This window comes from Echinops telfairi, unplaced genomic scaffold (assembly GCF_000313985.2).
Source record: "Echinops telfairi isolate 266 unplaced genomic scaffold, ASM31398v2 ScPeMD7_3533;HRSCAF=4204_0, whole genome shotgun sequence".
Lineage (NCBI taxonomy): Eukaryota > Metazoa > Chordata > Mammalia > Afrosoricida > Tenrecidae > Echinops > Echinops telfairi.
Window position 1 is genome coordinate 55,908,652 of NW_022107431.1, and position 27,990 is coordinate 55,936,641.

At 40.0% G+C, this 27,990-nt stretch overlaps 2 protein-coding genes across 2 annotated transcripts in view; one reads left to right on the forward strand and one right to left on the reverse strand.

Moving 5' to 3' along the window:
- The window catches only part of NKAIN2 (sodium/potassium transporting ATPase interacting 2), a 1,260,554-nt gene that overhangs the window by 179,837 nt on the left and 1,052,727 nt on the right, over positions 1 to 27,990 (forward strand). The gene's annotated exons all lie outside the window — the stretch shown is intronic.
- LOC101649170 (60S ribosomal protein L34) lies at positions 9,059 to 9,468 on the reverse strand. The gene has a single exon (XM_004702045.3). It carries the CDS (start codon positions 9,439 to 9,441, stop codon positions 9,088 to 9,090), a length of 354 nt encoding a protein of 117 aa, XP_004702102.1. The 5' UTR covers positions 9,442 to 9,468; the 3' UTR covers positions 9,059 to 9,087.

Genomic DNA, 27,990 nt, shown 5'->3' on the forward strand with positions numbered 1-27,990 from the left:
CTTTTTGGGGCTTTGCATTGAACTGTATCCATTTATCTTCATCATTACGAGCTTTAAGTCCTCTTTGCTTTCAGCAAGCAAGGATGTGGCATCTACATATCACAGGTTGCTATTTGCTCAGCATACTGATTGAAAAATTCTGGTGGAAGAATACAACTATGATGTGTACACTTCCTGATTTTAAACCACGCATTAACTCCGTGTTCCAAGGCCTGCTTTTTTATCTGTGTACAAGTTCTTCATGAGCAGAATTATGGGATTTCGATCCTTCTCAGTGTTTTCCATAGTTTTTCATGACCTACTGAGCCTTTCCATGGGTAGTGAAGCACAAGTAAACATAATTTCGGGCTTCCTGTGCTTTCTCCATGATCTCTCTGATGTCAGCAATGATAAACTTGTTCTGTGTTCTCTTCTGAACCCAGGTGGAATTTCAGGCAGCTCACTATCCATATATTGCTGTACCCATTTTTTAATTGATCTTCAGCAAAAAATTATTTGCATGTGATATTTATGATATAATTTATAATTTATGCATTATGTTGGGTCTCTTTTCTTTGGAATGGGTACAAGATGAATCTCTTTTACTTCGTTGGCCAAGTATTTGCTTTCCAAATTTCTTGACATAGAATCATGAGTGCTTCCAGTGGTGTTTCCTATTGTTAAAACATTTCAATTCCTATCCCAACAATTCCTAGAATTTTGATTTATGCTCATTTCTTCAGTATAAATTGGGCTTCTTCCTTTAAACTCTGTTCACCACAGGGGAGATTGCTGGTATTTGTAATACCAGTGGTCTGGCTTCCAGTATCACAGCAAAATACAAAACCACCAGTACAACTAACTGACAGTCAAGGGGTGGTGGTGTGTATTTTGTAGTTTCATTTTTATATATTTAGTTACTAGCAGAAGAATAGCAAAATCATAGAAAAGTAGCTCAGCTGTTTTTATTTCACCTTTGATGGGTGGCTGACAGGGTGGTGGGGTGTTTAACAAACAGAATTTTATTTTCTCACCATTTAGGAAAGAGGCTGAAAAGTGGAGTTCTGTGTGCCATCCCAGAGGAATACTTACTCTCTCTGTGGGCTCTATAGGACATGGTTCTGTCTATTCTGAGATTCTACTCTGACCCAGTCTTCATGGGGTTCAGAATGTGTTTCCCCATTTCTCGTATTTAAGGTCTTGATTTAATTGCATCTTCTACCATTTTCTATTTTTCTCAGCTGCTGATGATTACGGAAGGAGGGAACGGGATTACATGCCACCCTCTCTTCCTTTTTCCTTTGTGCCATCTTTTTTTCACTGTAAATGGATGACTAATAAAGAGAAATAGCATGGGTAAGAAAGGATGTGGCAGGTCTCTTAAGTTGCTTGTGTTTCTTAGAATTCATTTGTCTTCGTTCTATTTTTAAAGTGATATCTTCTGGATGGAAGAGAAAGCAAGTCCTCCTGTAATTCTCAGTGTGCCTTCTTCCTCAGTCATTACAATTTCCCTTTGAGTCTCACTGAACTTTCTATAAGGGAGCCATGGTGGCATAGAGGTTACCTACAGGGCTGAGATCTTCAAGGTCCAAAGTTCAAAACCTTCAGTCGCTCTGTGGGAGAAAGATGGGACTTTCTACTCTCTTAAATACTTACAGTATCAGAAACTCACAGAGGCAGCTCTATCCTGCCCTACAAGGTTGCTATGAGTCGGCATTGACTTGATGGCAGAGTTTTATTTTGTTTTGTTTTTTTGCTATTCCATGGATTGTGGAATTACTGGAATTCTTGTTCATGGGCCATCATGAGCATTGTCTATGTTATAATAACATTAGGGTTCGAAGAAATAGTGAATGACAAAATATTAAAGATAAAAACATTAAGATTTTTGTTATGTTAAGAGCAGAGCATTTATGCACTAGAACATGGCTTACCTTAGAGTTCTGGTTGAAGGACTACACAGGTCACATGCCCATGAAGTCCACACTGTGTCTGTGAATCATTTAGATACAGTTTCCAACTCCAGTGAATCAGAAATCTCCACAGTGGGGTCTGGATATGTATGTGCATCTAGAAATCACAACCCCAATAAAATGATTTATTAAAAGAAAAAATAAAATCAAAATCAAAACAATAGCAACACTACTACTTCCCAAGTGATTTTTAAAATTTATTTAAAAATTTTTTTATGCTTTAAGAGGTTTATTGGGCCAAAACCAGATTCAGCACTGAGGGACCACACCATACTCTGTCAAGTGCCAGGTGTGGACCCCGAACTGGGACTGGGAGTGATTTTGTTAGCTTGTTAAAATTCATAATCTCTTAGGCTAGCATTGAATGATCTTTAAAATCAATTTCTTAATTGTCGCTTACCTTTATCAAATACCTCTATGCTTTTAGCTTTAGCATATGACCAAGTAGGATTCTTTTTATTAAATTTTTCTGGTTCTATTTTCTCTTTTGCTCTACCCTGTATTACTCACACTGCTACCCCCCAATTTCAAAGCTCATTCCCTTCATTCGACTTATGGGAATTCTATCTTTCTTTCTTTCAATCTTATGAATGCCTAAAACTTCAAGAAATCCTCCCCCACTACTTCGGCTCATGATGAACCAAACTTTTTCTCAGTTTTTATAGGACTTCTGCTATAGGCCATTTATTTTATGATCAGTATTCTACAGTGTGTCATTACTTATTCTTTTACGCGCATGTTCTTTCTTCCACACTAGATTCAATGTGTCCTGACCACCTGGTCTTCCATTGCGGATTAAAAATGGCCACAGTAGACAAAGAATCGTGATTTCTACTCAGAAAATCTTAAGCAATAAATGACTATAATACATATGCTGGCATCTGTTTTCAATTGGGCTGCAGTACATCTCAGGATAGAATTTACATTCAGAATTTATTTCTGTCAGTCACTGTGACAGTCTTTTATCAATTAATTATTTTCTGAAATTTAAATAAAATCATTGAAACTCATCTGAAATGTGGTGTCTTAACTGCTGTCAGAAGGCAATGCTAGAGTTGTTAAATATATTTTCTACAATTTTTCCCTACTAATGACATTTTCATAATTTTTCTAAAAGGTAGAATTTTCCAACAAAATTAAGAAGGTTTCTTAAGTGAATTAAAAAGGTCAATTATCAAGTTCATATTTGTAAACTTGACTTAGAGCCAGAAAGAAGCAGTAATACTTAGAATAGTGTTTTTTTTTTAAACAAAAATGAGTGGCAATATAGAGGAAACAAATGCAATGATACCTTTTCTGGGGAAGAATTATGAGTTTATGAAGTTGTATCCAAGTGGTGAACTTGGGGGTTTTTGCCTTTAGGCTGAATCTATTATTTTTAAAAAATGAAATGAAAAGTTAACTTATGTTCCTCCCAAACAAGCATACATGAACACATGCCTGTTATATTTCTAGGGTATGTTAACCAAAAGTACCATATTTATTCAATAATTTTATAAATAGTCAAAACTTTTATAATTTCTCTAAATAATTTCTAGATAATGTCTGAAATCCTCTTCCAGCTTAACAGTTACCTTATGATGCTGTGAAAGTGTCAAAGTGTGGGAGTAGATTATTTTTAAGTGTGGTGTTAATGAAGATCATATTATGTGTCATTAGAAGAAAGACTTTCTAAAGGATAAATATATTTCACTATATCACATCTTGAAACATAAGTTTTATCCTTAAAAAAGCTATGCCATCCCCATCAGCTCTTTCATGCCATTCAAGCACACTAATTATTCCTCTGGGTTGAAGAAGATCCTTTTCTTATTCAAATATTAAATTTCTGTTGCCTAATTACATAAATTATTGTACATGTAGAAGAGGTAAAGTTTCCTGGTGTGAGTGTGTGTGTGTGTTCTTTATCCCCCCTTGGGTCTTTTAGGGAGACAGCTAAGTAGTCATGGCTATTCTTTTTTAATTGATTTTTAAGGGTTTTCCATTTTATTTCAATGGAATTTGGCACATGTGTATGAACCAGTAAAAGGCCAGGAAAAGCCACAATAATCCTGAAGAAGGGATATTCAGAATGAATATGAAATTCGATGCATTACTTAACTTTAATTTAGTGTTATTATTCTAGGGTACAGTATAAAACTCCATGGCCATTGAGTTGGTTATAATCATAGTGACCCCACATAGGGTGTGTGAGGATGAAAATAATTTTTAAAAATTTATTTTTAACAGTTTCACTGTTGTACAACTTACATCATACATTTCATCACTGCAATCACATAAGAGTTGTTCAACATCCTGGTTACAAAGCCCTGAGAACAATATTCCTGCTCAGAGCAGCCAATGCACAGAGAGGACCACAGGGTCAGCCCCACCACGAGCAACATTGTCCCTCACTGACCCACAAGCTCTATGAGGGACAACACAGGAGCCATAGGGCAGGGATTGTTCCTGATCTGACCCCACCACCCCTGTGCAAAACGCTAAGGGCGTGCAACAGAGCAGCAAGGGGAGCAAAGCAATGAAGTCCCTGGAGAATATAAAAAATAGACTTTGCTCTATTTTTTGCTCAGACTCAGCCGGAAAAATACTCCTAATCGTCAACAAACAGACCTGGAACTAGTTATAGGCTTTTCTTATTTTGTTGATGTTTTTGTTGTTTTGTTTCTTGTTTTCATTTGTTGTTTTGTTTTGCTCTGTCTTGTTTTGTGCTTATTATTGTCTCTGTATGTCTATCTAGTATAGAGTTATTTGATAAAGGTAAGCGACAATTAAGAAATCGATTATAAAGATCATTCAGTGCTAGCCTAAGAGAATATGAATTTTTGTTAACAAACCCAGGGACAAGGGAACAACAAGTGATCAAAAATTGATGGAGTGGTGGGTGTAGGATGCCTGGCAGGACTTGATCAAGGGCAATGAAACTGAGAGGAATTACTGAAACCCAAATGAAGACTGAGCATGATAGTGGGACAAGAGGAAAGTAAAAGGAAATACTGGAAAGAACCAGGAGGCAAAGGACATTTGTAGAGGTCTAAATACAGGCATATACATATGTAAATATATTTATATTTAACAATAGGAAAATAGATCTATGTACATATATTTATATGTTAAGTATTAAGGTAGCAGATGGACATTGGGCCTCTACTCAAGCACACCCTCAATACAAGAACACTTTGTTCTAATAACCTGGCAATCTGTGGATGCATAAACAAATAACCTGGCAAAAAATGGTTGCATAAGCAAATGTGGTGAAGAAAACTGGTGGTGCCCATCTATCAAAAGATACAGCATCTGGTGTCTTAAAGGCTTGGAGATAAACAAGTAGCCATCTGACTAAGAAGCAACAAAGTCCACATAGTAGAAGGACACCAGCCTGTGTGATCATGAAGGGTTGATGGAATCAGGTATCAGGCATCAAAGACCCAGAACAAAAAATCATATCAATGTGAACGAGGGGGAGAGTGGAGTGCAGCCCCAAAGCCCATCTGTAGACCATTGGACATCCCCTTACAGAAGGGTCACAGGAAGAGATGAGTCAGTCAGGGTGCAATATAGCACTGATGAAACATACAATATTGCTTTATTTCTTTAATGCTTACTCCATCCCAATATCATGAACCCCATTTTACCTTACAAATCCGCCCACTAGACCAGATCATGGACCTGGGTATAGATAAGAACTGGAAACACAGGGGATTCAGGACAGATAACCCCCTCAGGAGGGGAAGGGGAAGGTGCGCTTGGGGAGGTGGAGAAAGAGGGAACCAATCACAATGATCTACATATAACCTCCTTCCAGGGGGATGGACAACAGAAAAGTGGGCGAAGGGAGACATCAGTCAGTGTAAGACATGAAAACAAATAATTTATAAATTATCAAGGGTTCATCAGGGAGTGAGGGTTTGAGAGGGAAGGATGAAAATGAGGAGCTGATACCAAGGGTCAAGAAGAAAGAAAATATTTTGAAAATGATGTTGGCAACATATGTACAAGTATGCTTGACACAATGGATGTATGCATGGATTGTGATAAGAGCTGTATGAGCCCCCAATAAAATGGTTTAAAAAAAAAAAGGGAGTGGTTCAGCCATCACCAAAACCAATTTCAGGGCATTTCTCCTTTCTTGTACTCAGTGTTGTTAGCTTCTCTTTTCCTTCTCTCATTAACCTCCCCTGCCTTGTTTCTTTGAATCTATTAATCCAGTTTTCTCTTTAGGTTTACATATAATCTGAATGTCATATTCAGAAAAACATACAAAATCAAGATAAAATACAAACAAATGGCCTAAGAAAAATAACAAAGTGAAACAAAGTGATACTTCAATTGAAAAGGGGAAAGTAGAAAATATTAAAAACTGGAGCAATGATTCATTGGATTGAGAGGGAGATAAATGAGGAGCTGTCCCGTTTTGACCTAACCACACCTGTAGGAGTCCACCCGACCATGTCCTCTTTCTGAGATCAAGGCCTTTCCCATCTCATAGTCACAGTCAGAGGGAATTCACAGGAGGCTTAATTTGCCTAGGGGAGTCTGCAAATGTGTTTTGGGATTTCATTCATCAGCAGCCTTCTGCAAACCAGGTGATGAGAATTTAAGTTGCAATACCATTCCCTCCTTTAAGTTTGATTTTCTTATTTACAATTCTTGGCTCACACATGGTGCTGTGTTTCTTTGATACCTCACTGAGATTGTTGCTTGTTTTAAGACAAGCCTTTAAGACCCCAGGCACTATTTTTTCTGATAGCCTGGCATCATCTGCTTTCTTCACCACACTTTGGGATAGCACCAGTATCTTCAATGATTGCTTCATAGTGGGTAGATATTAAGTAGGGCCGTGTCATAAGAACCGTTGTTTTAAAGTGGGACTTTGAAAATTCCAAATCCCTTCATATTCCTGTGTTTTATAGATGTCCCTGATTCACTTATAGACATCATATTATTTTGTTGAAGGACATCATAAAGTATTCCCATAGGGCATATGGCATTTCTAATGATATTAGCATTATTTTAGCCACTGGTATAGAATTGAAACCACTTTTGAGAATAAGAAAGTTTGCATAGTTAGAGCAGTGTTTTAGACCAAAATACATGGATTGTTGATTGGTACAGATGAACAATTTAGGTGACTGGGCACTATTTACACTAATCATGAGGGCTTGAGATGGGCCAAACCATCAATAGGGCTCATTCACAAAGGCAGAACAGAGCTGTACATGTCATACAAAAGGCAAAGAGGCTATGGAAAGAGTTGTCTTGAGTTTCCACTCATGGCACCCAGAAGGCAAGAATTTTGAACCAAAGTCCAGTGACTTCCACAGCATATCCCTGGAATAGTAGTCGGCTGCTTATTCTTACACTGGGGCATTTCAGTCTTAGGCCCTGGGGAAGACTTCAGTTCCTTTACTCTGCTACCCATGCGTTTAAGATAAACTCCAACTCCCTTAGTGGGCATTCCAAATTGGATGCTTCTGGTGTGGTCTATGAAGGATGCTGTTCACTTCAAAAGGACAGAGTCTAAGGTCCTAGTTCTCTATAGTACCATGATCTGGGCCACCAAGAACTAAATACAAACCAGGTCAAAAGTGCCCAGTTAGGGATGTGATACTCTCATTGGTGGTCTGTATACTTAATGTTGCACTGTTTTCCCAATGGCGGGCTGCCTGGCTGATTTACCCATTGACCGAAGTGTACTTGCCTTCTCCTTCCGGACAGATAGACCCTCCACTCTGCTGCCTCTACTTTGGGTTTCCAGCAAGTTTCACTAAGCCCTCTTGTAGGAGTGTCTGCCAACTGGGGGTGACCTTAGCGTATTGTATGACAGGAACTGGAAAGCCTGCCTCTCTCCTCCTCGTGAGACACTCACCCAGCTGGTGTGAGGCCGCTCTTGTGGAAGTGGTTTTTAAGATGTTAAATAAGGGGGTGCTATATGGTCCATGAGCTCTAGGCAGCCACACTACCTGGGAAACTAATGGAAAATTAGCTGACTTGAGAACAGAAGCCTGCCTTTGTCTTGGTGTTTGTCTGTATAGTAATTGTCTCACACAATATTTGCCCTTTTGTGATTGGCCAATTTAACTCAGTATAATGCATTCCAGGTCCATCCAGGCATCATGAGGAGTTTCGTGGTTGCATTCCTGTGTTATAGGGATGCATCGTAGTCCATTGTGTGGTGGATATTCTTCTGATTCACTTCCCTTTAGGGGAAAAATACACAAGGAAAAGACTAAAAAGGAATTCAGTTCTTGCCTGGTACTTCATGATATTTCTACATTGGAATATCTGGAAAGCCTCTGGTGGAACCCACTGCCACTCATGCAAAAACACATAGAGGCACAAAACACATTAGTTTGATTCTGAAGAGCTCAAGGCAGCGTCTCTCCATTTTGAAAAATGAAAATGAAGCCACGCTTATCTTGACTCTGCATTGTGAGTCTTGTGCTTCCCACACATCGGAACAGCAGGTCCAAAGAGAAGAGCTTGCTTTATAGGAACAGAGACGAGAGCAGCTGCAGAACTGGGTTTAATTACAGATCCTGGATAGATTTGATAATCAAATGACTACTCTGCATAAGCTAGAATCAAAAGAGCAAAACATTACTTACTCTTATTATTGCTTTTCTATATTAAGATTTGGGACAAAATAAATGCATGAAATATTTTTAAAATGGAAATCTAAAGGAAAATGGAATTTATACTTGGATATATCTATAGTGGGCAATGAAAAGCTGCCATGGGAAGAAATCAGTGCTAAAAGAAACATTAAAAAAAGAGATTTTAGGTCTACATTATATTATTAGATAGAGTTGATACAAAATAAAGGGGGATACTAATATATAAAAATACTAAATATTTAGAAGACAAAAAAATTATGGTAAACTATTTTTAGTTATTTGGCAGGAATTAAATAAGTCTTCTGTTATGGTTTTTTTATGGTAAAGTATTGTTATTTGCACACACTAAATTTCATGATTTACCTCAATGGATTATATGTGTAATATAACAATCTATGATCCAGCAAGAAATTGACAGGGAAAGAAAATGAATTTACATTACAGAGCATGCTCTTTATTTATTTTTTTTTTTTAAGAGAACAAATCATTTGATTTATTATTCAAACAAGCTCCATTTGTATTTATTTAGCTTTCTGACTCTGTGCTTGTGCCTTCAACACTTTCACAACGATTTTCTGCTCCTCAATAAGGAAAGCACGCTTGATCCTGTCTCGGACACATTTAGCGCACATGGACCCACCATAAGCCCTGCTGACGTGTTTTTTGGTTTTGGACAACCTCATGAGAACTTTGGGTCTCACAGCACGGACCCCTCGAAGTCGGCCTGGGCACACACCGCATGCAGATTTTGGCGCTTTCCCAACCTTTTTTGTATATAAGTAAACAATTCTGTTACCAGGGGTTCGGGACAGCCTAGTTTTGTTAGAGGCTGTATTGTAGGACAGCCTACGCCGGTAGGTCAGACGCTGAACCATTTTGAATGCCTGCACACAGCGTCTCCGGAAGAGGAAGCCAGAGCATGCTCTTTAATACCATTAGTTTAGTGGAAAGAACTCTTTGCCTGAAGTGGTCTATTAGTTTCTCTAAAATATAAATTATCTCCACTAAAAATGGGCATTCTTCTACTGTTAATAGAATCTACAGGTAAATAAAAACCCAAACACAATGGTTTCCAGCGACATTCTGGAGAAATCACAAGTGAGTCAATGATCACTCCAGACACACATCTGTAGATTTTTCAGAATGCATCTCAGAGATAAATGTCCTTCTAAGCAGTCAGCACAGAATCATTAACCAGAATTACCAGATGTTCATTTTATTTGATGAAACCTATAGTTTATGTGAATAGCTTCCGGGCACCACCTCCCGTCATTTCTTGCTTGGCTTCAGACTTCAGAAAGACTCTGGATAGAGCAAGAATGATTACAATTTCCATTGTAATTGTCTCTTGTACCCATGACACCAGATAATCCGTTCCTGCCATAGTTTATGCATGCACTCAAGGGGTTTTGCTGTGGACCACCTCTTCATTGCCCCAGCCCCCGCTTGAAGAGTCTATCCTTAGCTTTCAGCTTCTCTTGAACACCACTTCACTCTGTAGTTCTGCAAACCAGTCCAGGAGCATCAGCACAAGTCTAGCTATGAAATAGGTAGTTGGCTTTTGTTAACACAATCATTTTATGTGTGGGGATAAAATTGGACTCTTAGAGGTTTACATATTGTTGATGAGTCCTTAGAACAGTTGCCCCGATAGTTTCAGAGTGTGGAATTTGTAACTGGTGAACCCCTGAATTATTCTTTTCCTATTTCATGAAAATGAAGTGAAAAGTAAGCCTATTGGAAGAGAATGTTCCATTGTCTTTTAAATCAGAGGCTTAGGAATAACTGAAATAATGACTAATATTAATAGACCAAGACATATTACTGGGATTTAATAGCTAAATAAAAACTGATGATACCATTCTCCGGCAGATAGTGCTAGAGGTGAGTAATTCGCTTAAGAGCATGATGAAATCAAAATAAGATTAAAATAATGTATTTTTGAAAAAAAATTATCCCTGAAGTGACGTTCTGAATTATACTAATGAGATACTATTTAGGGATTTCATATTCTAAGTTGTATCCTTTGATTATTAATGTGACACAAGACTGAATTTTACCCTGGAGCTCGGTGCTCTTTTCGGCCATGTGTTCATTTCTTGCATGGAGCCCTTATTTACCTTCATTCAGACTCTGCTGCAGGTGAACACAAGCAGTCCTTATGCCAACAGGTTTGTGGGCTGAAGACTGACAACTCAGGGTCGTGTGTAGCGTAAGGGCATGATGACTACACAGGTGATTTTGAGATTTGTTATTGTGGAAGAGGACTGGCTCCTTAAATATTATTCTGTGAGCCACAATCTAAAATAATAAACTTTCTCCGTAGTCTCAGAAGAGTTGGTACCTGCTTTAAAGCCTTTGCCTTTTATTTAATGCTTCATTATAGCCACACTGCGTTCATTCTTACAGGATTGCTTATTTATACAACAATTGTATTGAGTACCCTACTTTGTTAAGATTTACCTGCTATGATATAAGCCCCCTACCTTATTTTTAACTCTCAAAGAAGCTGGTTTACCGTGTTAACATGTCCTGTGGCATTACAAAATTTAGGCTCAGAAATGTTACCATGTGGTTTGCTTTAAGTCAAATGTGGTGACTTTGATAGTTCTAATAATTATACATTTCAATGAAGGGGAGTTGGAAAGGAATACTATTATAATAATTTGGCAGCCACTGGATTAATAAAAGAACCTGTGCTTATCTGTGAGCTCCAAGCATTTAGAATACATCCAGATTTTTCTTTCTCTATTTTTTATTGGTTTCCCCTTGTAGGTAATTGCTTTTTCATCTAGATTTTTCTAACATGAAAATACCCAATTAAATACACCTACTGTTCTTTCCTTGAATACTTTAAAATAGGGAAGGACGTATACAGCTATTTTCCCCACTAGACATTAACTCATTGTTTATAAAGCTTTTCACATGACTTGAATTTTAATTTGAGGCCTTCAGGGAAAATGTTGATGTCATTTTTAAGAATCCAAATTCTTCCCTTGGGGATGAGCTTTACACCCCCTGTGGAACCTGCATTTTCTTGCAGTAGGCCAGGAGTCGGCAGCCTACAACTCAAGAGCCGTATGTGGCTCTTCTGGGGCTCACGTGTGGCTCTGGAGTAAAATTGAAAATAAAAATCGAACGGTATTCAATAATGGCTTTATTCGTTTGTAGAAGTATATTTATGGCTCTTGACTGTTTTTTAAATTGTTGTGAGGAACAGGATTGACTCTCAAAAGGTTTCTGGCCCCTGAATTTGGCAGATTCAGGCTCAAGTCATGAGTCCGCCTCAGTGTTCCACTTTACAAGATGGAAATATGAAATAACAGATGGCGTAGTCACGTGTAGCTACTTGACTTTACCTGGTCGGGTAGGACTCAAGAAGATTTTAACAGTTACCCCCACTACATTGAAAATCAGACTGCAATTTACATTCAACTCTGTTTCTTCCATTATTGCAGGAAACCAGGTGAAATACGATGGAGCAAGTTGGAGCCTCGTGCTGTTTTCATTCGTTTATCAACTGCTTAACAGCACTGTAATGGCTTTTAGAAAAACCCATACAAGCCTTATGTTCACAGGGCTGTGATACTGGACCTCACAGAATTTAAGTATTTACCTGTCAAATGTCTTTGAGTGACTCTTTAGATAAATATTTGTAGACACTAATTGATTCCAAGGGGATTCCTTGAAGTTCACTCTGCAATCCATTGGAACAACTCTAGTTGCTTGAAAAGTTTGCTTGGCCTGAAGCAAAAGAAAGAAAGACAATGAAAGGCAAAAAACAAAACAACACCCAGAACAAACATAAAATTACCCTGAAACTATCAGCTCGTTCTTTCCTCTTATTGTTTCTTCCTCCCTCCTTCCCTCCCTCCTTTCCTTCCTCCATGTCTCCCTCCCTCCTTTCCTTCCTTTCTATTTATATTTGGGTTAACATTTCCAATCGCTGATGCACACTCAAGTAGAATTTAGAATTAAATCACTCACTCCCCACATGGTGGATCCTATGGCTTAAACTACTAATGGTTTAACTACTAAGCACACTTCTGAATTTGTGCTCCTACCTCAAGCAAGCTTGGCTCTTGTGTCAAAGCCATTCCCACCTCCTCTAGCGTTCTTTAGTCTCTCAGCCTGCATCTGCTTGTGAAGTTTGCTCATCTTTGGTTCCTTGAGGTACCCATTGGCTAGCCCCCCTTGGAACTAATATTATTCCCATGATGTTAACCTTCTCCATGTGCTATTCCTTCTGATACCCAATAAACATAATTACCTCATGCCACTCAGTCACAAATACTTCAGTAAGGGAATACATAAAATGTGGGAAATTATTCTTGTTGAATAAGATAATTCACTTTTTGCTATCAATAAACTGTGAATCAACCCTTAAAATTTGCTGTTTGTGCCTATACAATTTATTCATTTCACTGAATTTCATAGGGTTAAGATTATAATTCTGAAATTCTTGATTTGGAATGCATTTCCATCTCCTTTATCAGAGCTGAAGAAGGCCAGATGGCATCCTGGGTTGTGTCGGGCACTCACTGTAAGACCAGCCTTTGAACCACCATTGGCTTTCAACCCCGGAAAGAGATGCGGTCCAGGAACCCCAGAGGGCAGCTCTGCCCTGCCCTAGAGGAACGCACTGAGTCACGATCCACTCGATGGCAGCGAGTTTGGGTCTTATAGCGTTTCATGATATTTCCTGAAAACTATGTATTTAGAGGATAAAACCTTCTAATGTGTTTTAGAAACAAATCACACACACAAGCACATAGCTACATATACATTTTATATGTATAAAACTAATGATTTCAGAGCCATACTTGAGATACATACACACATTTACAAAGTCAATAAACTAGTGGTGATTCACAAATTAAACTATTAATACTTAAGATGATAAAATACAATGAACTTAATACTTAAGATAATAAAATACAATGTTTTCCTCCTTTGCTTATTTTGTCATGGGTCAGTACAGCTGCTTACAGTTGAGAAAACAATTACTCTGCTAAAATCTTTTGTTCTGGTGGTTTGTACGATCAAGCTTATTAGTAGCTTAATATAGTATAGAACTTTATGTTAGTCTGGGTTGACTAGAGAAACAAATTCATAGACATATGTGTATAAGAAAGAGCTTTATATACAAGCACAATTGAGTATTGAGAAAACATCCCAACCCAGTCCATATCATGTCCATAAGTCCTGTATTAGTCCATATGTCTGATACCCATCTATAAAGTCCTCTTCAGACTCGCGAAGCACATGCAATGACGTTGAATGCAGGAATATCACAGGCCCAATGGAAGTCTTATGGATCCAGTGGCATTGTAAGCATGTCAGTACTGGCAGGGGTCTCCACTTGGTTCCTCCAGCTCAGTGTACTAGCCTGTCTCCATGTGGGTTGTCAGCAAGAATGTCTTGCGGGGAGTGAGCAGAGGGAGAGTGTGTCTCCTGCCTCCAGGGAGGAGCACAGGAGTTCCCAGAATCCTCAGGAGAATGCCATGCCCACACAGAGGCCTCATTGGCTGTGACATGAATGACAGGCTAAACTCCATCCCTTCACTTCTAATCCTCTCAAATTGACAAACGATTATTTAACTAGAACAAGTTTTATTTTTAATACATACATTTTTCTGGTTTTGGGCTTACTGGTACATCTCAGAGATGAAGATTGATCCAAACACTTCCATTATTAGGGATTTAGGTATATTAGCAAAATGAGGAAATTCTAATATTTTTGTGAGAGTTGTATCATGTTTCAAAGTTTCAGATAGTCACCTGCTTCATTCATTTGTTACACTATATCCCTAATGGTATGGTATAATTCAGGCAAAGATTCAAAGTCTAAATCTAAGTATCTTTGAGCAGGTGATGATCCAGCTCAATGACCCTCATAATGTCCTCAGTATCTGGTTTGGCACCCTAACTTCTTCCATGATCTTGACCTTTGCACTGACACGTTCGCAAATCTGCTGCAACTCTGAAGTCAGCTGAGCAGCTGTGCCATCAGTGCATCACTTGGGGCCTCCTGCTTTAGTGCTTGAGGATGACTCTCTATTTCCCCTCCTCTGTTTTGGAGAATACATTTCCATGACTTGTGTTGCCATTCGTTTTATTATCAAGTGAATCATTCCTGTATGAGAATTCAGTTCATGAGACAATCAACCAATTGTGTCAAGTGGAAACTTTTCATCAAATGTAATTCAGTTGAGATTAAGCCATACTTAGGGCATTCAACCCTGATTCCTGCTGGATAGCGCATCAAGACATCAACTAAGGATTACTGAGTCATCAGCACAATTTCATCCTTAAAATGGTTAGGCTCTAATTTATGGTAACATGTTTCTGATAACATAGTGTTGTTTTAAACTTCATCTTTTCCTTATGTCAATACTGAGTTCATTCAATTTTTATAATGGCATTAGAGAATAATGTATAATTAGTAATAGCTATTTCCAAATCTGTAACCACCTGTATAGTCTCATCTGCATAATAAGAGGGAGGGCTAACAGCTGCACAGAAATGTTGCTGTATTCTAGTAGGTTAATGAGAACCATAGCTGGCAAATTCAGAAAAGAAAACAGTGATTTGAAAGCCTGATTCAGTACCTGTAATGTGTGGGGCATATTGAAGGGGTAATTATAAGACTGCGGGAGGTGGGGGGGAGAAAACGGGACTAGAAGTAGAGAAGGGCAGAGATAGAGGGAGAGAAAAGAGAAGAGATTATCAGAGAGGTAAGAGCTGATTAGATATACCGCAGTTCATTAAATCCACTATTAAAACCAAACAGTAACTTATTTTCACACACACTGTGTTTTATAGTGTAGGAGCATACATGGTTGACTTTCCTGGAGCTACTGAAGAATTGAAAAAAGACAAGCTAAAACAAGCTACAACTGGTTGTAGCAATTAATAAGAATTGTTTATCATTTGTGACTATTATCACACAGAATAATAATTATGGACATCTGAGTGCATTTTATTTGAATGCTACCCTACAGTCTTTTCATATGTAGTCAGTCTATTCTTGTTCAACTTTCATGACTAATAGTTCACATCTTAAAAACCTAGGGCATGTTGTATTAGATAATATTGATGATTTAAAAGTCTCATTATTTCATCAACTCAGTGAAAAGTAGTGAGAGCAGAACATAGAATCGACCATGCAACCGTGTTATCCCTTTAAAGTTACTGAGGGACTAAATTTAACCATTGATATTTGAAATTGCTATTGTATTTATATACTTCATCAATAAATGTAAAAATGCTATAATACATGCATTCCTTTAAATATGCATGGGCGTTCAGCTTGGATGGAAGAAAAGAAGGGAGGGAGAAGTGCAGGAAAAAAACCCAGAATCTGTTGCTTAATTATTCCGTGACAACATCTGTGGCAGTTACATCTTATGTCAACTTGCACCTCTGTGAAAGTGTCAGTGTGGAGTCCAGCCTACCAGTCAGGTCATACATAATTTGATGATGCCTCCCTGGGTGTATGACCTTTATATAGCAAGACCCTGGGAATTTCTCCTGCCTTGATGGCCCTTCACCTTCCTCCTTGCTGGACTCTGCCTTCAGGAGTGGCCCCTTCTGGGGCACTGAGATTGGTAGCCACACTGTCTATACCCTGACACGTTTCCACCGCCCTTGGATTCCTGCTACTCTGCACCTATCGGCGTGACCTCCCTGCTTCCCACTTCACCTTTCTACATCATCACCCTGCAGCAACATGGATCTGGAGTGGGCTCAGCTAGCATTGGCCCATGGACTTGAATTGGGCTGGGTTGGGACACAGTCTTGATGTCTAATCACATCTTGATATGAAGTTCTTTCTTACACATATATTAGTGTTGCTAGTTTGGTTTCTCTAGACAACCCTGTCTAACACACACACATTTTGGAAGAGCAGCCAGTTCAAACAGAGGAATTTGCCTCTTTCCTGTGCATGTTCATTTCAGATCTAATCCCTCAAGATCTCAGAATTTCCGGGAAGTAGCCATCTTCCAAGGTATACGTTGAGTTGGGAGAAAGTAGAGTCTACATTTTAGACCTGATATGACATTTATTAGTATTTCACTCAAGAGATAAAGCTACCTTTTCTAGGGTCAGCACTGAAAGAATAAAAATGGATTCAACTAAGGACTTTTATGATTATTATGAAGTGCCTATTTAAAATCATTTTTTTCTTTCTTGAACAGAGCATGTGGTCAAATTTGGCTGTGGAAGCACAGCATAGTATATAAAAACATTTTAATCCAATAGAACAATGCCATTTAAAATACTCTACCAATGATCAAATTAATGCTATCTAAATGGCTTACATATCGAGGGAGACCAAGTCTAGTGGATCTTTCACTTACAGGTAATAGAAGTATTTCCTGGCTTTGCTGTGTGAGGTTAGGGTTGGAGCTGTGAACAAAAAGGAGAGGATTGAAGAAAGGGCATTTAAGAGAGGCAGTTCTATCTACACTAGGGCTATGGGCCTAGAAAACGAGCCAGGCTTTGCCAGGTACTTACTTGGCCAAAGAATTAAAATTTTAAAGGAAGATATTCCACGTTTGGGGCCATGTAATGCACGAGGAACTTTGCTGGCACTGCGGATAAGTGTGGGACTCCTTGCCTGAAGGTCAAATCCACCAGCCACCCTGCTTCTGTAAAGATTTCCGAGGCGCCTTGGTGGCACAGTGGGTTAAGCATCAGCTTGCTAACCAAAAGGTCAGCGGCCACTCTGTGGGAGAAAGAGGAGGCTTTTTACTCCCATAAAAAGTTACAGTCTTGGAAACCCAGAGGGGCAGTTCTATGCTCTCCTATAGACGTCCCGCTTTTGGCAGGACAGTCCCAATTTTTAACAATTTTTCCTGTGTCCCCCGGCATTTTAAAAAGTCCCGATTTTTGGAAAGAATGCACGACAAGCTAGGGTATACAGTTATCGGCTGCCATGTGGCTATTTCGCCAGGATATGAGTTTTATCAATGGTGGTCGTTTTACCAATGTTAAAATCTGGTCACCTTACTATAGGGTGACCTTACTATGAGCTGGAATCGACTTGATAACAGTGAATTTGCCTTTGGTTTTTGGAATGCACCCTTGCTGCAGGCTGCTGAATCTGCAGTGTCCTACAGAGGGAAGCTGTGTCTGTAATGCCTCTTGTAATGTTGTGGAGTACTGTTTGAACGGTTGGCTCTGTAACACACAGTGAATGCAGAAGCTACTGAGTCAGAAACCCACAGCTTCCTGAATGGGGCCTGCCTGCAGGGCCCTGGGGGAGAATGAGAAACAAAGATTTAATACTGACCACCTCTGTCCTCACAGTACAAGCTGATTTTGGAAAAGTGGTCATTCTAGTAACAATCTTCTTACAAAATGAACTTAAAGGAAACCAAAAAGAACTTGATTTGATACTCCTTCGGTTTCCACTGTGTTTGCTAAAATTGTGTATTCCCACTCTTCTTGATATGAAGAATGGATTCTCTAGTTCAAATTATGTTTTGTCTTTCTTAGACCTATTAGCATCATGTATAGAACAGACATATATTAATTGAACAAAGAATCCTTGAAAACTCGACTAATTCACCGATTTCAAATGCCTTCAGTGGCTAGAGAAATGTTTTTGTTTTTGTTTTTTTCCTGTAAGATTTTTATCTCTCTTGATCTGTCTCCCCTACTCTTTTTTTTTTTAAGTTAAAAGACACAATTTACAGTAGACGCAAGATATTGAGATCATGTGGTCTATAAAGGCAAATGCTACAAGGCAGAACTGTTGCCACATTGGGTTGTAGTGATATCAGATTGTAGATCTGTCAAATGATTCTCACCATCAGTATTTTACACAAAATTCTATTGTTGAACATTGATATATAATTCAAATTTTAAAAATTGCAAGCCAATGCTATTTTTCAGTCTATTGTTGAATCCTAAAAGACATCCATCCCCATATATTGGACACAGCGCACATCCCACCACAACCTGTGCTCTGTGCAAGCACTCCCTGCGGTTCCTTACCTGTGGAAGGTCCACTGCTCCCCTCCGTTTACTTTGTTTCCACTCCATGAAGCCCTTGACGTCTGCATCACGTCTAAGATTTCTCTGAGCATCTCTGACTTTCTATTTGCGGGTTCCTTCCGCAGAGTGTGCAGTTACATCTGGCGAGAAAAGATGGAAACCATGTCACAAGTGAATACTCTTTTGAGTCACCTGATGTGCCATCTTGATATGATCCCAACTGTAGGGCCCCTTAAGGTGGTCTTTTGAACAGCACCTTTTCTTCTCCCCACTCCCATCATTTCAAATGTCCCTTTCTGTTTCCTAACCCTGTGCCACAAGCATTTCACTGTGTACACTTATTAAGTAGAAGTTGGGCCCCAGGCCCTCAAGGTGGTAGTTCTTATTTGGCAAGGAGCCCACACTAGACATTGGATTCTCTTTCTGTATGAATATAATGAGACACTCTTCTGGATGAACGAGAACCCTGATAAATACTCTTTGTTAAGTGTTGGTGAGGGTGGTGGTTAATGTGGTTCTTGGTTGTTCTTTTTGGAAATTAACAACGTAGACAATAATGTCAAGTTGATTTGAAATCAAAGCAGAGATAAATATTTACCCTAGACTTTCATTTATATTTCAAGAATAACACACATGCAAAAACTTGTAAGTCATTACCTAGCTAGAGTGCCTTTTCCAAAACTCTGCCCCGGTACTAAAGACACCTGCTGAGGCGTCGTGTAGCAGGAGATGTACGCGTCGTTCCACTTGCACAGGTCTGCAGCCTACACTTGCAGCTATCAGTCTTGGGGATCGGAAATGTATGTCGGTGACGATAAATCTGGAAGCGACATTCCAGTAAAGAAGACAAAGCAGGGAAAACAAAGCCAAACTACAAAACAACACAGAGCAATAACTGCACAGAGTTTCCTCCTGTGCCCCATTTTCTCCAGCAGCAACAAGATAAGTGTCAAAATTGTACACAAATCCTTTCTTGGCATATACTGCTGTTCTTCCTGGTCCATGAAATACTTTTGTAGTTGTAATCAAACTTGTTTAAAGCTCACGTGCTCATGGGCTAGAAAAACGCTTTAGAAGAAATGTGCACAATCAAAGCACAATTGCCAGCATATTATTATTGGTATTTTCCAGCATAATGCAGTTTCTGTTGAAGTCAACACCCCTTTCTGAACGTTTTATGTCTGTAGGCATATGCAAATAAAAACCCCTAACGGCATTCTATGTCACCACTTACCAGAATAGTCATACTGTTAAGTAACTCTGAAAGAGTTTTATGTTTATGACACAGGTTGAATTGGAGAGATGATGGTCTGAACCAAAGGTGACCACTGCCACTCAGCCGTTGTGGAGTGGTGGCCACCTCTATTATTTCTGTGTATTAAGAGTGAGGTGGATTTTTGACCTTTCACAGATAAAGCGTTTCTTCTCTATCAAGTCTTATATTATCGTGTTCATGTTGATAAATGTTTGTCTTCAGCATCTGTGATTAAATAACTAACTCATACTTCTCATGATCTAGCATCATACTTATCCAAATAATTGCAGACTGTCTTCTCATCCATGGCTACTACATACCCATATTACTTCCTTTGATTTCAAAACACACACACACACACACACATTTATATATGTATAAGAGAATAGATGCTTAAAAATGCTCTTTACTTAATTCTGACATTAAATTTCTATAAGATCAGTTGTTAGAGGAAACTGCTTCTTAAGCTTTTCTGTTAGGGACCCAGCTTCAGTTCTTACTCAAACTCCCGAATATTAGCTTGACCAGCAAGATAACTTATTCTAAGAAGTTCTGAAAGTCAAAACCAATCTTAAATTGGAATAATAACAAATGTTCTGAACAGATATTCTTTATAGAAATACAAAGAAAAATAGAAGAATATAAATATAGGGCACACTTTAATTTCAAATAAGTGGCCAATATAAAAAATAATGGAACTGAACGTGAGGAGATTATTATATTTGTTATCTATCTAAAATTATATGGAGAAAAATAGGAGGAGCACATTAGATGATTCATATCTGTTGTGATTTTGTGTCATCTCTGAGACAAGATATCTCGGATCATGCATTATTCTACACAGAAACAAGCAGGCTAGGAGAAACTTTTTCTCTGATTGCCCCTCCCTAACCCTGTCAACTTTGTGTTTGTACCCAGAGACGTGTGCCATGGAGACTATTATTGTTGCACTAAATAGGAAGGGGGGCTGATATTCCTTCTACAAAGGTGAAAAAATATGCATCTTTATTATACATGTGTTTATCTGTTCATATATGAAATTGGTAGTTAATTGAATGTACCATTTTTCTCTTAATTACAATTTAGCGTGCTTTTAAAAATCATAGTTTATACACAGTATTAAATTTTAATTGTGCTAATATACTTATCTAGCCTTCAACCACAAAGCTATGTTCTATTTAATATTAATTTGTATATACAGTATGTGTATAGACACATAGTATGTATGTTTAATTTAGCAAAACATGCTTTAACAGTTCCATTGGTTTAACAACATTACAGGAAAAAGAAGCTGTTGAGGATGAATGCTTTCAATTTTCATTGTAGAATCTATGATGAAAGTATGGAGTCCTGGTGGCTTGGTGGATTGCACGATAGACTTCTAGCTGTAAACTGAGCAGTTTACAGTCACCAGCTGCTCATGGAGGTTGGAGGGCCATTTAGGTTCTCAGACTGGCATTCAGTTCCCAGTGGAAATGAATGTATCAACCTCCAGGTCCCCAGTAGCACTTGGGCCCACCCTCTTTAGGAATCTTTTACCTGAAATCTGCCTTTCAGTCCATGATGGACCGTGTGTGTATGTTCAGATTCGGGAGGCAGATACCTGAGGCATTGGTGTGAGCACACAAGGCGGACATCAAGTCACTGTTGCTTAGCTTGCTTCCTTGGCTATTTCCCAGCCAAGATCAGTACCATAGTACCCGTTTTTCTGCTGAATCCAGGGCATCCACTTCCCTTTGTACGTGCACATTCTAACTTGCTTATGTGTGGGGTTCTTGGTTCCCAGGCAGGGAAAGAGGTAAATGGTTTTTGTTTTTTGGGGGGCAGGGGTTCATATTGGTCTCAGTATTTTCACTTTAATAACTAATACTTCCACTTTTGAGAAAGTTTGCTATTGTTTCTTTCTCCAGCCTGCAGGATGTCTCAAACACCAAAATCAAACTCACTTCCGTGGAGTCAAGTCTGACTGATAGGGACCCTGGAGGACAGGGTAGAATCGCCCCTGGGAGGTTCCGAGTCTGTAGCTCTTCATGGTAGTAGAAAGCCTCATCTTTCTCCTGAAGAGAGGCACGTGGTTTTGAACTGCTGACCTCCAGGTCTGCAGCCCAGTGGGTAACCACTATGCCACCAGGGCCCCTCTCAAGCATTGGGTCAATGGGGTATACATACCCTCAGGCTTTGGTTGTTGAAGAGGTGGATAAGCTTGGATCATATCAACTATGGCTTCAGGCAACACACAAGTCTCTCCGGACCAGACAATCCCTGGAGATTTTACAGACAAGTCTGGCCTTTGCACTTTTGGGGGAGGTTTATGGCCACCCCCTCTCCCCTGTAGGTGGGTGATTAGCGCTCCTGGGCAAAGCTGTAATAGATCAGCCTCTTCAGCACTTAACACATTGCCTTCCATGTAATGAATCTAATGAACAAGAGTAGGGAAAAACAAAGCAGAGACCAACTCCTAGCAATGGTACCATGGCAGATGGGGGCGGGGGAGGGCTATGTAGTTATTTATGACACAGTGCACTGACCAGACGAAAGCAAACTGGTCCTACGCAGAAAACCTAGAGAGATGCTACAGAACATGTTCTTCAGGTCTACCCAGGGTGAGGGGAACCTGGCTGCACAGGGGGTTCTGCATTGGCTGTTAACCACAAGCTTTGAACCCACGGGGCACTCCACAGGAGCAAGTTGAGGATTTCTGTCCCCAGGAAGATTTATGGCCTCAAACACCTTAGGGAGCAGTTCAGCTCTGCCATCCATGGTTACTATGAGTCTGAATCAATTTTATGGCAGTGGGTTTCTAACAGGAACGTTATGTTGGGGGACTGTTTTTACTACATTCAGTGACACCTGGAATTTTCTGCTAACGGGATGGCCTAAGAATCTATATGGCTTCCAAAGATAAGAGTGCATCAGATCAACAACAGCTGTTTCTTGTGGTTTGGACGTCCTTGGCCAATGTATTGTGACTTCTGCATGGGTCTCTGTTTCACCTGCTGGTCTCTTCTCGTTCTACGCTTATTTACGGGTGGGGTCCACTAGGAGGCAGGAGACAGTTCCAAGTGGTGGAAGTCTGGTGCACAGGACCCTCAAGGAGATGTGACACTGCCCTGGCTTTAGCTTCTTCCATTGGTTGTTTTTACTTTCCTGCCAGGCAACCATTGAATTCTCAGGATCCTTTCAAAGGATGTTCAGAATATTCATCGTCCCGCAGGGTTGCTTTACCCTGTTTTCCTGTGGCCCACACCCTCTTCTCACTAACCCTCTCAGCTTCACTGAGGTTTATGTGTTGCTGAAAGATGGAGCCGTCTGTAAAGTGCTGCTTCGTTTCTGCCACGAAGCATGCACTGGCTGACCGGGCCTCGCATCCTTTTGACTGACACTGGCCCCTGGCACTGGCACGTTGTGCAGCTCTGTGGGTATAGAGTCGCTCTGAATTGGACTGGACCGGATGGCAATGGATTTCCTTGTGTTTCGTGAGCAAAGGTTAATGGAGAGGAGGGGAGAAGGGAGAGCTAAGAGAAAGGGTAGGAGACTGCCACTTGTCCTCTGTGTGAGAGTTTGCTGGCGGGCTTCCCCCTCTCACTCACTTCTGCTGCTTTCTTTGCCTGAGCAAGAGGGAGGGCCCAGAGCCAGCTGTGCCTCTGGGGAGGCTCCGTCCGATGGAGGGGGAGACCATAGTGGCAGCACTGGCTGTATCTCTCCAATCACTCTTCCCAAATGGCTTCCTCTCCCTTCTGCATTTTTGCACACAGAGCTGTTCTCCCTGCTCTTGGAGGGAGCTCTTGGGAATGGTGGGATGGTGGGTACCCTTCCCTTCTAACTGTAGCTTATCTTGTAGTGCTCTTTTGCACGCTTTTGTGGCAAATTGGGCATTCCTGGTCAGCTATTGTACTGCCAACCCTAGTCTCTTAGCCTCTTTCCCACATTACAAGAAGGCACGTGCTTCCCACCGCGCTGTTGTATGCCTTGGAACGGTCCTGGCCTTCCCTGGCTGTCACAGTGCTCCACAGAGAATCTGATTCTCTCCCTGCATTTGTGACCACATCAAACCGCTCACTGAGTTCCCTCCCAGCAGATGAGCTGCACGTAGCCCTGGGGTTTCTGCCCCCATGATGCTGCTCCCCTATCAGCCAAGTCTCCAGGCTGGCTTACCCATGATCTGGGCAGAGATCTGTAACTTGGAATTTGCCCTGAGGTGCGGAGAGATGGAAGAAGGCATAGAAGAATTTAATTTAAGGGATTGCTTGCTGACACACAGTCCTGGTTGGCAGTGGAAACAGAGATGACTGCCAGGGTCCTAGACTTCCAGGGCCACCCGAGCAAATGTTCCAGAAAAGTGACTTCGCAAGTGGAAGTGAGATAGCAGCAAAAGACTGTAGCCATATTTAGCTTTGCAAAACCTGTTCCCCTGCAACATTTAACTACTTCATATTAGCAATTAAATTAGTGTTTGATTAAAGAGCTGGGCACCGTACTTCAGTTAAGTTGATGGTTAATATAAAATTAACCATCAGCGTTTTCTAAGAGAGCTGTTGAAAATAATTTTATTTCTGAAGTTTATAAGTACTTCATCTTTTCATTTTCTACTATCTCTTCACGTAACAAATTCTCTAAGACTGCAGAACTCTTTATCCCCCTCCCCCAGCCCCCTTCATTGCTAGATGACTCTATAGTTTCATTGTTGAACTCAGTGAGATCTTATTCTTGTGGTCAGTGTATATAATGGTGGGTGACTCTTGTTTCATTCAGGAAGGTATCGTACCAGGGGAGGCTAAATCATGATTTGGCTGGTGAAGCAGCTCTGGTGCTCAATGCATACCATAGCTCCAATCTCATTAGTGCTAAGGACTTTCATAGCACACTCAGCAGGCTCACTTGATATGCTCTTCAGGAGGCTGTTTCATGATCCACTTTTATCTCTTGGATAATTTTTAATGTGTTTGGCATCAGGAAATGGTATGGGAGAAAGTACAACTCTAGACTCAGTTGAGATTCCTCCATTCAAATCCTTATGAGAAAACTTGAAGGAGCCTTTTGAAAGGAATGATCCCACCTTTAATGTTATTAGAATGCTTCCATTTGTTAAAGTTTTGACAGTATACTCTATTGTTCTGAGAAGCAGTGAGCAGAGAGTAGTAGTTTGCCTGATGGGCTCTAATCCTGACTCTATCTTAATGGGTACACAGCCGAAGATGCTAAACTCTCAGTGCCTCACATTTCTCAGTTAAAAAAAATGTTGGTGGATTAAAATATGTGTTTATAACATACTGTCACATAGTTAACATTATATACATTTCAACAGATCCATAAACAAAAAGTACATAAAAGAGCATATCTCCACAGAAAATTCTAGCCTGGCAGGTTTGATGTTCAAATATTACCTATCCAAAAGAATGTATTTGAATTCTGAGAAGGCAGGCAATGTTGATGATTAAATGTTTAAATAATATTACTAGAACTAGCATATTAATTTTTACATCAGTCTAATTTATGAGGCAACAAAGTTTTATTAGTATGTGTGGTGTTTGTAATTTATAGGACACCTGGGCCCCTGGCATAATCCACACGTACTGTTCATTTATGCCCCTTTTATAGGATGAGAAACATAATGATGATATTTTAAATTATTACAGAGGCCAAACCTTGTTCTATCTTTGCTTTTATAGCATATTGTTGATCATATCTGTGATTTATTTGAAAATGAATCCTTGTTCAGGAACACAACATCCAATTACAAAATTACTCCTAGGGGAGAATACAAGCTGTTTTATGGTGTGATTTCTAGGAATGCATTGTGTGCATTAAAAAACACCTATATCAATTTTGTTTTCTTTTATTTATTTCAAACCTGGCTCTGCCATCAATTTTTATCTTCTTTGTTCTCGTAGCACCTAGTTCAGTAAGTAAGTCAGCAATCCATCCTTCGTATACACCTGTCTAACCATCCCTGCATTCTTTTTCTGGACCTCTTCTACTTTCATTATATTTAATTAGCATCGCTGGCCAGGATCAGCACCTGAGGTTCTCTGAGAAAGCTAGGAAAGGCTTCTGAAGTCTTGAATGTGGATCCCACTCATCGCTGCTCGATGTTGTAAAACTTGACCTCCAAGTAGCTTGCTGCACAGACGTTAGCACCTGCCACATCTATATTACACCTCAATTTCATTTTATTTTTTAAAAGGGCATAGAGAATTAGAAAGGACATTTAAGAGATTTACACAAGCGACTGAAGGTTTGAAAAATAATTTTTGAGAAAATGTCAATGGATTAGGATGTTGCCTGCCTTCTTTCCTATACCCTGGATAACATCCAGGTCTCCTTATGCTGCTGTGAAGCTAACTAAGCAACTCTCTTGTCCTGGGATCTAGGACAACCCCAGGAAAACTTATCTGAGGCCGGAGCGCATTTCTTACCTCCTGACCTAAGTTAAAAATGTTTCCACCAACTGGAGTTTATCATTGTTGCTGCTGGTTGTTGCTTGTGTTCTCGCTTTATAGTTATCATTGGTTTCTTATTATTTTGTTTAAATTAGAGTTCTTGTCCTATGTATGTGGGTGAAATTTCTTAATATGGCTCTTCTACCGATGTCTCTGGAACTCCTGCCAAATTATTCCATGAGACCATGCAAATAAGGCATGTTTAACACCCATAAAGGGGATAGGTCAGTTTTCATTGCCACTCCTCTGGATATATATATATCCATATATATATATATATATATATTCATATATATATGAAATGTCAGGACAGCTGGGAGAAGAGCCACCAGTGAAGCCCAGTAAAGATGTCTGTCTGAAGTGATGGAGGCTGAGACCAGAGGCACCACAGGCTGTGGCATGGAGATCATACGGCAGAGCAAAGGAGTCAGGTCAAGACCAGAGCCCAAATCAAGGAGACCATGAGACAGAATAGAGGAGCAACACCAGGACTGTGAACCTGAGGTCCAGCAGCAGGCAGCTAGCTTTCTGGCCCATGGAGGCAGAGACCAAGGGACAATATGGCAGACAGGATCAGGACCAGAGATTTGGTTCCTGGCTTAGAAGAGGCACGTGGATCAATGACTGTTTGGTTGCTGGCTAAGTGGTTGAGGAACAGAGATTTGGTTACTGGCTAAGAAGAGGCATGTGGCCCCATGACTGTATCCTTAGTGTGTACTGATCCTGACTTGTGGTAACCTATTAACCTTCCTAATAAACTCCCGTAATTATTAGCTTTGTGAGTTCTGCGAAGATCTTGGCACGCATTATGGAACCCAGCCTCGAAATAGAGTGCTATGGAAGGAACAGTGGGTGTCAGACTAGGTAAAGCAGGATGGGGTTGAAGGCGGGTTTGACCTCTGCCTCATGGCAGGAAGGGAGCCAGAAGAGGTGAGATATGGTTCCTCTAGGTCATTTTCACACCAGGTAATACTTTTTCACCTGAACTATATTGCTCAGGCCAGTTCTTAGAATTTTTTTTTTTCAGTAACTGAGTCCCTGTTACCAATTTTTCATTTATGCAGAATGCTGCCATGTCTTGGACCTAAACTTCACTCAGTGATCAGAATAACTTGGTATATTTGGAAGACCTGTCCACTCCTTGGCACGAGAATTCCCTGGCGTGACAATCTTCTAGGTCCTATTGCAGTCATTATTTACTCATTGAAGCCAGGAGTGTCACTGAGTCACCAGGGATGCCGAATATCCAAGCTAGACTCACACAACCTCGGTTCTCATTTGTTTGTTTTTAAGTTCAAGAAGTACACACAGGAAGTTTGAATTGATAATGAAACCAGCCCAGTTGCTTCCAGCTGATGGCAACCCATAGGTGTCAGAACAGAACGGAACACTATATGGCTTTCAATGATGGATCTTTCAGAAATTAGTTCTAAATGTCTTTCTTCTCAGGTACCACCACCTAGTTCCCAAACCTCTAACCTTTTGCTTAGCAGCAAAGCCTGTTAACCATTTATACCTGCCAAAGTCTCCAAACAAATGACAGGTGATGGGCAAGTTTTGAGAGGTACATAATAAGGAAGATCCTTAGAGTAATTAAAAGCTGTAGCTTGAATAAGAGGTTACAACTGGAAATTTTGACATGGAAATTGTCACATTTGTTTGTTCAAGTTACCTGCTCCTTGCCCCATGGTCTAAGACCTATATCCCGCCACCGCCCCCCCCCC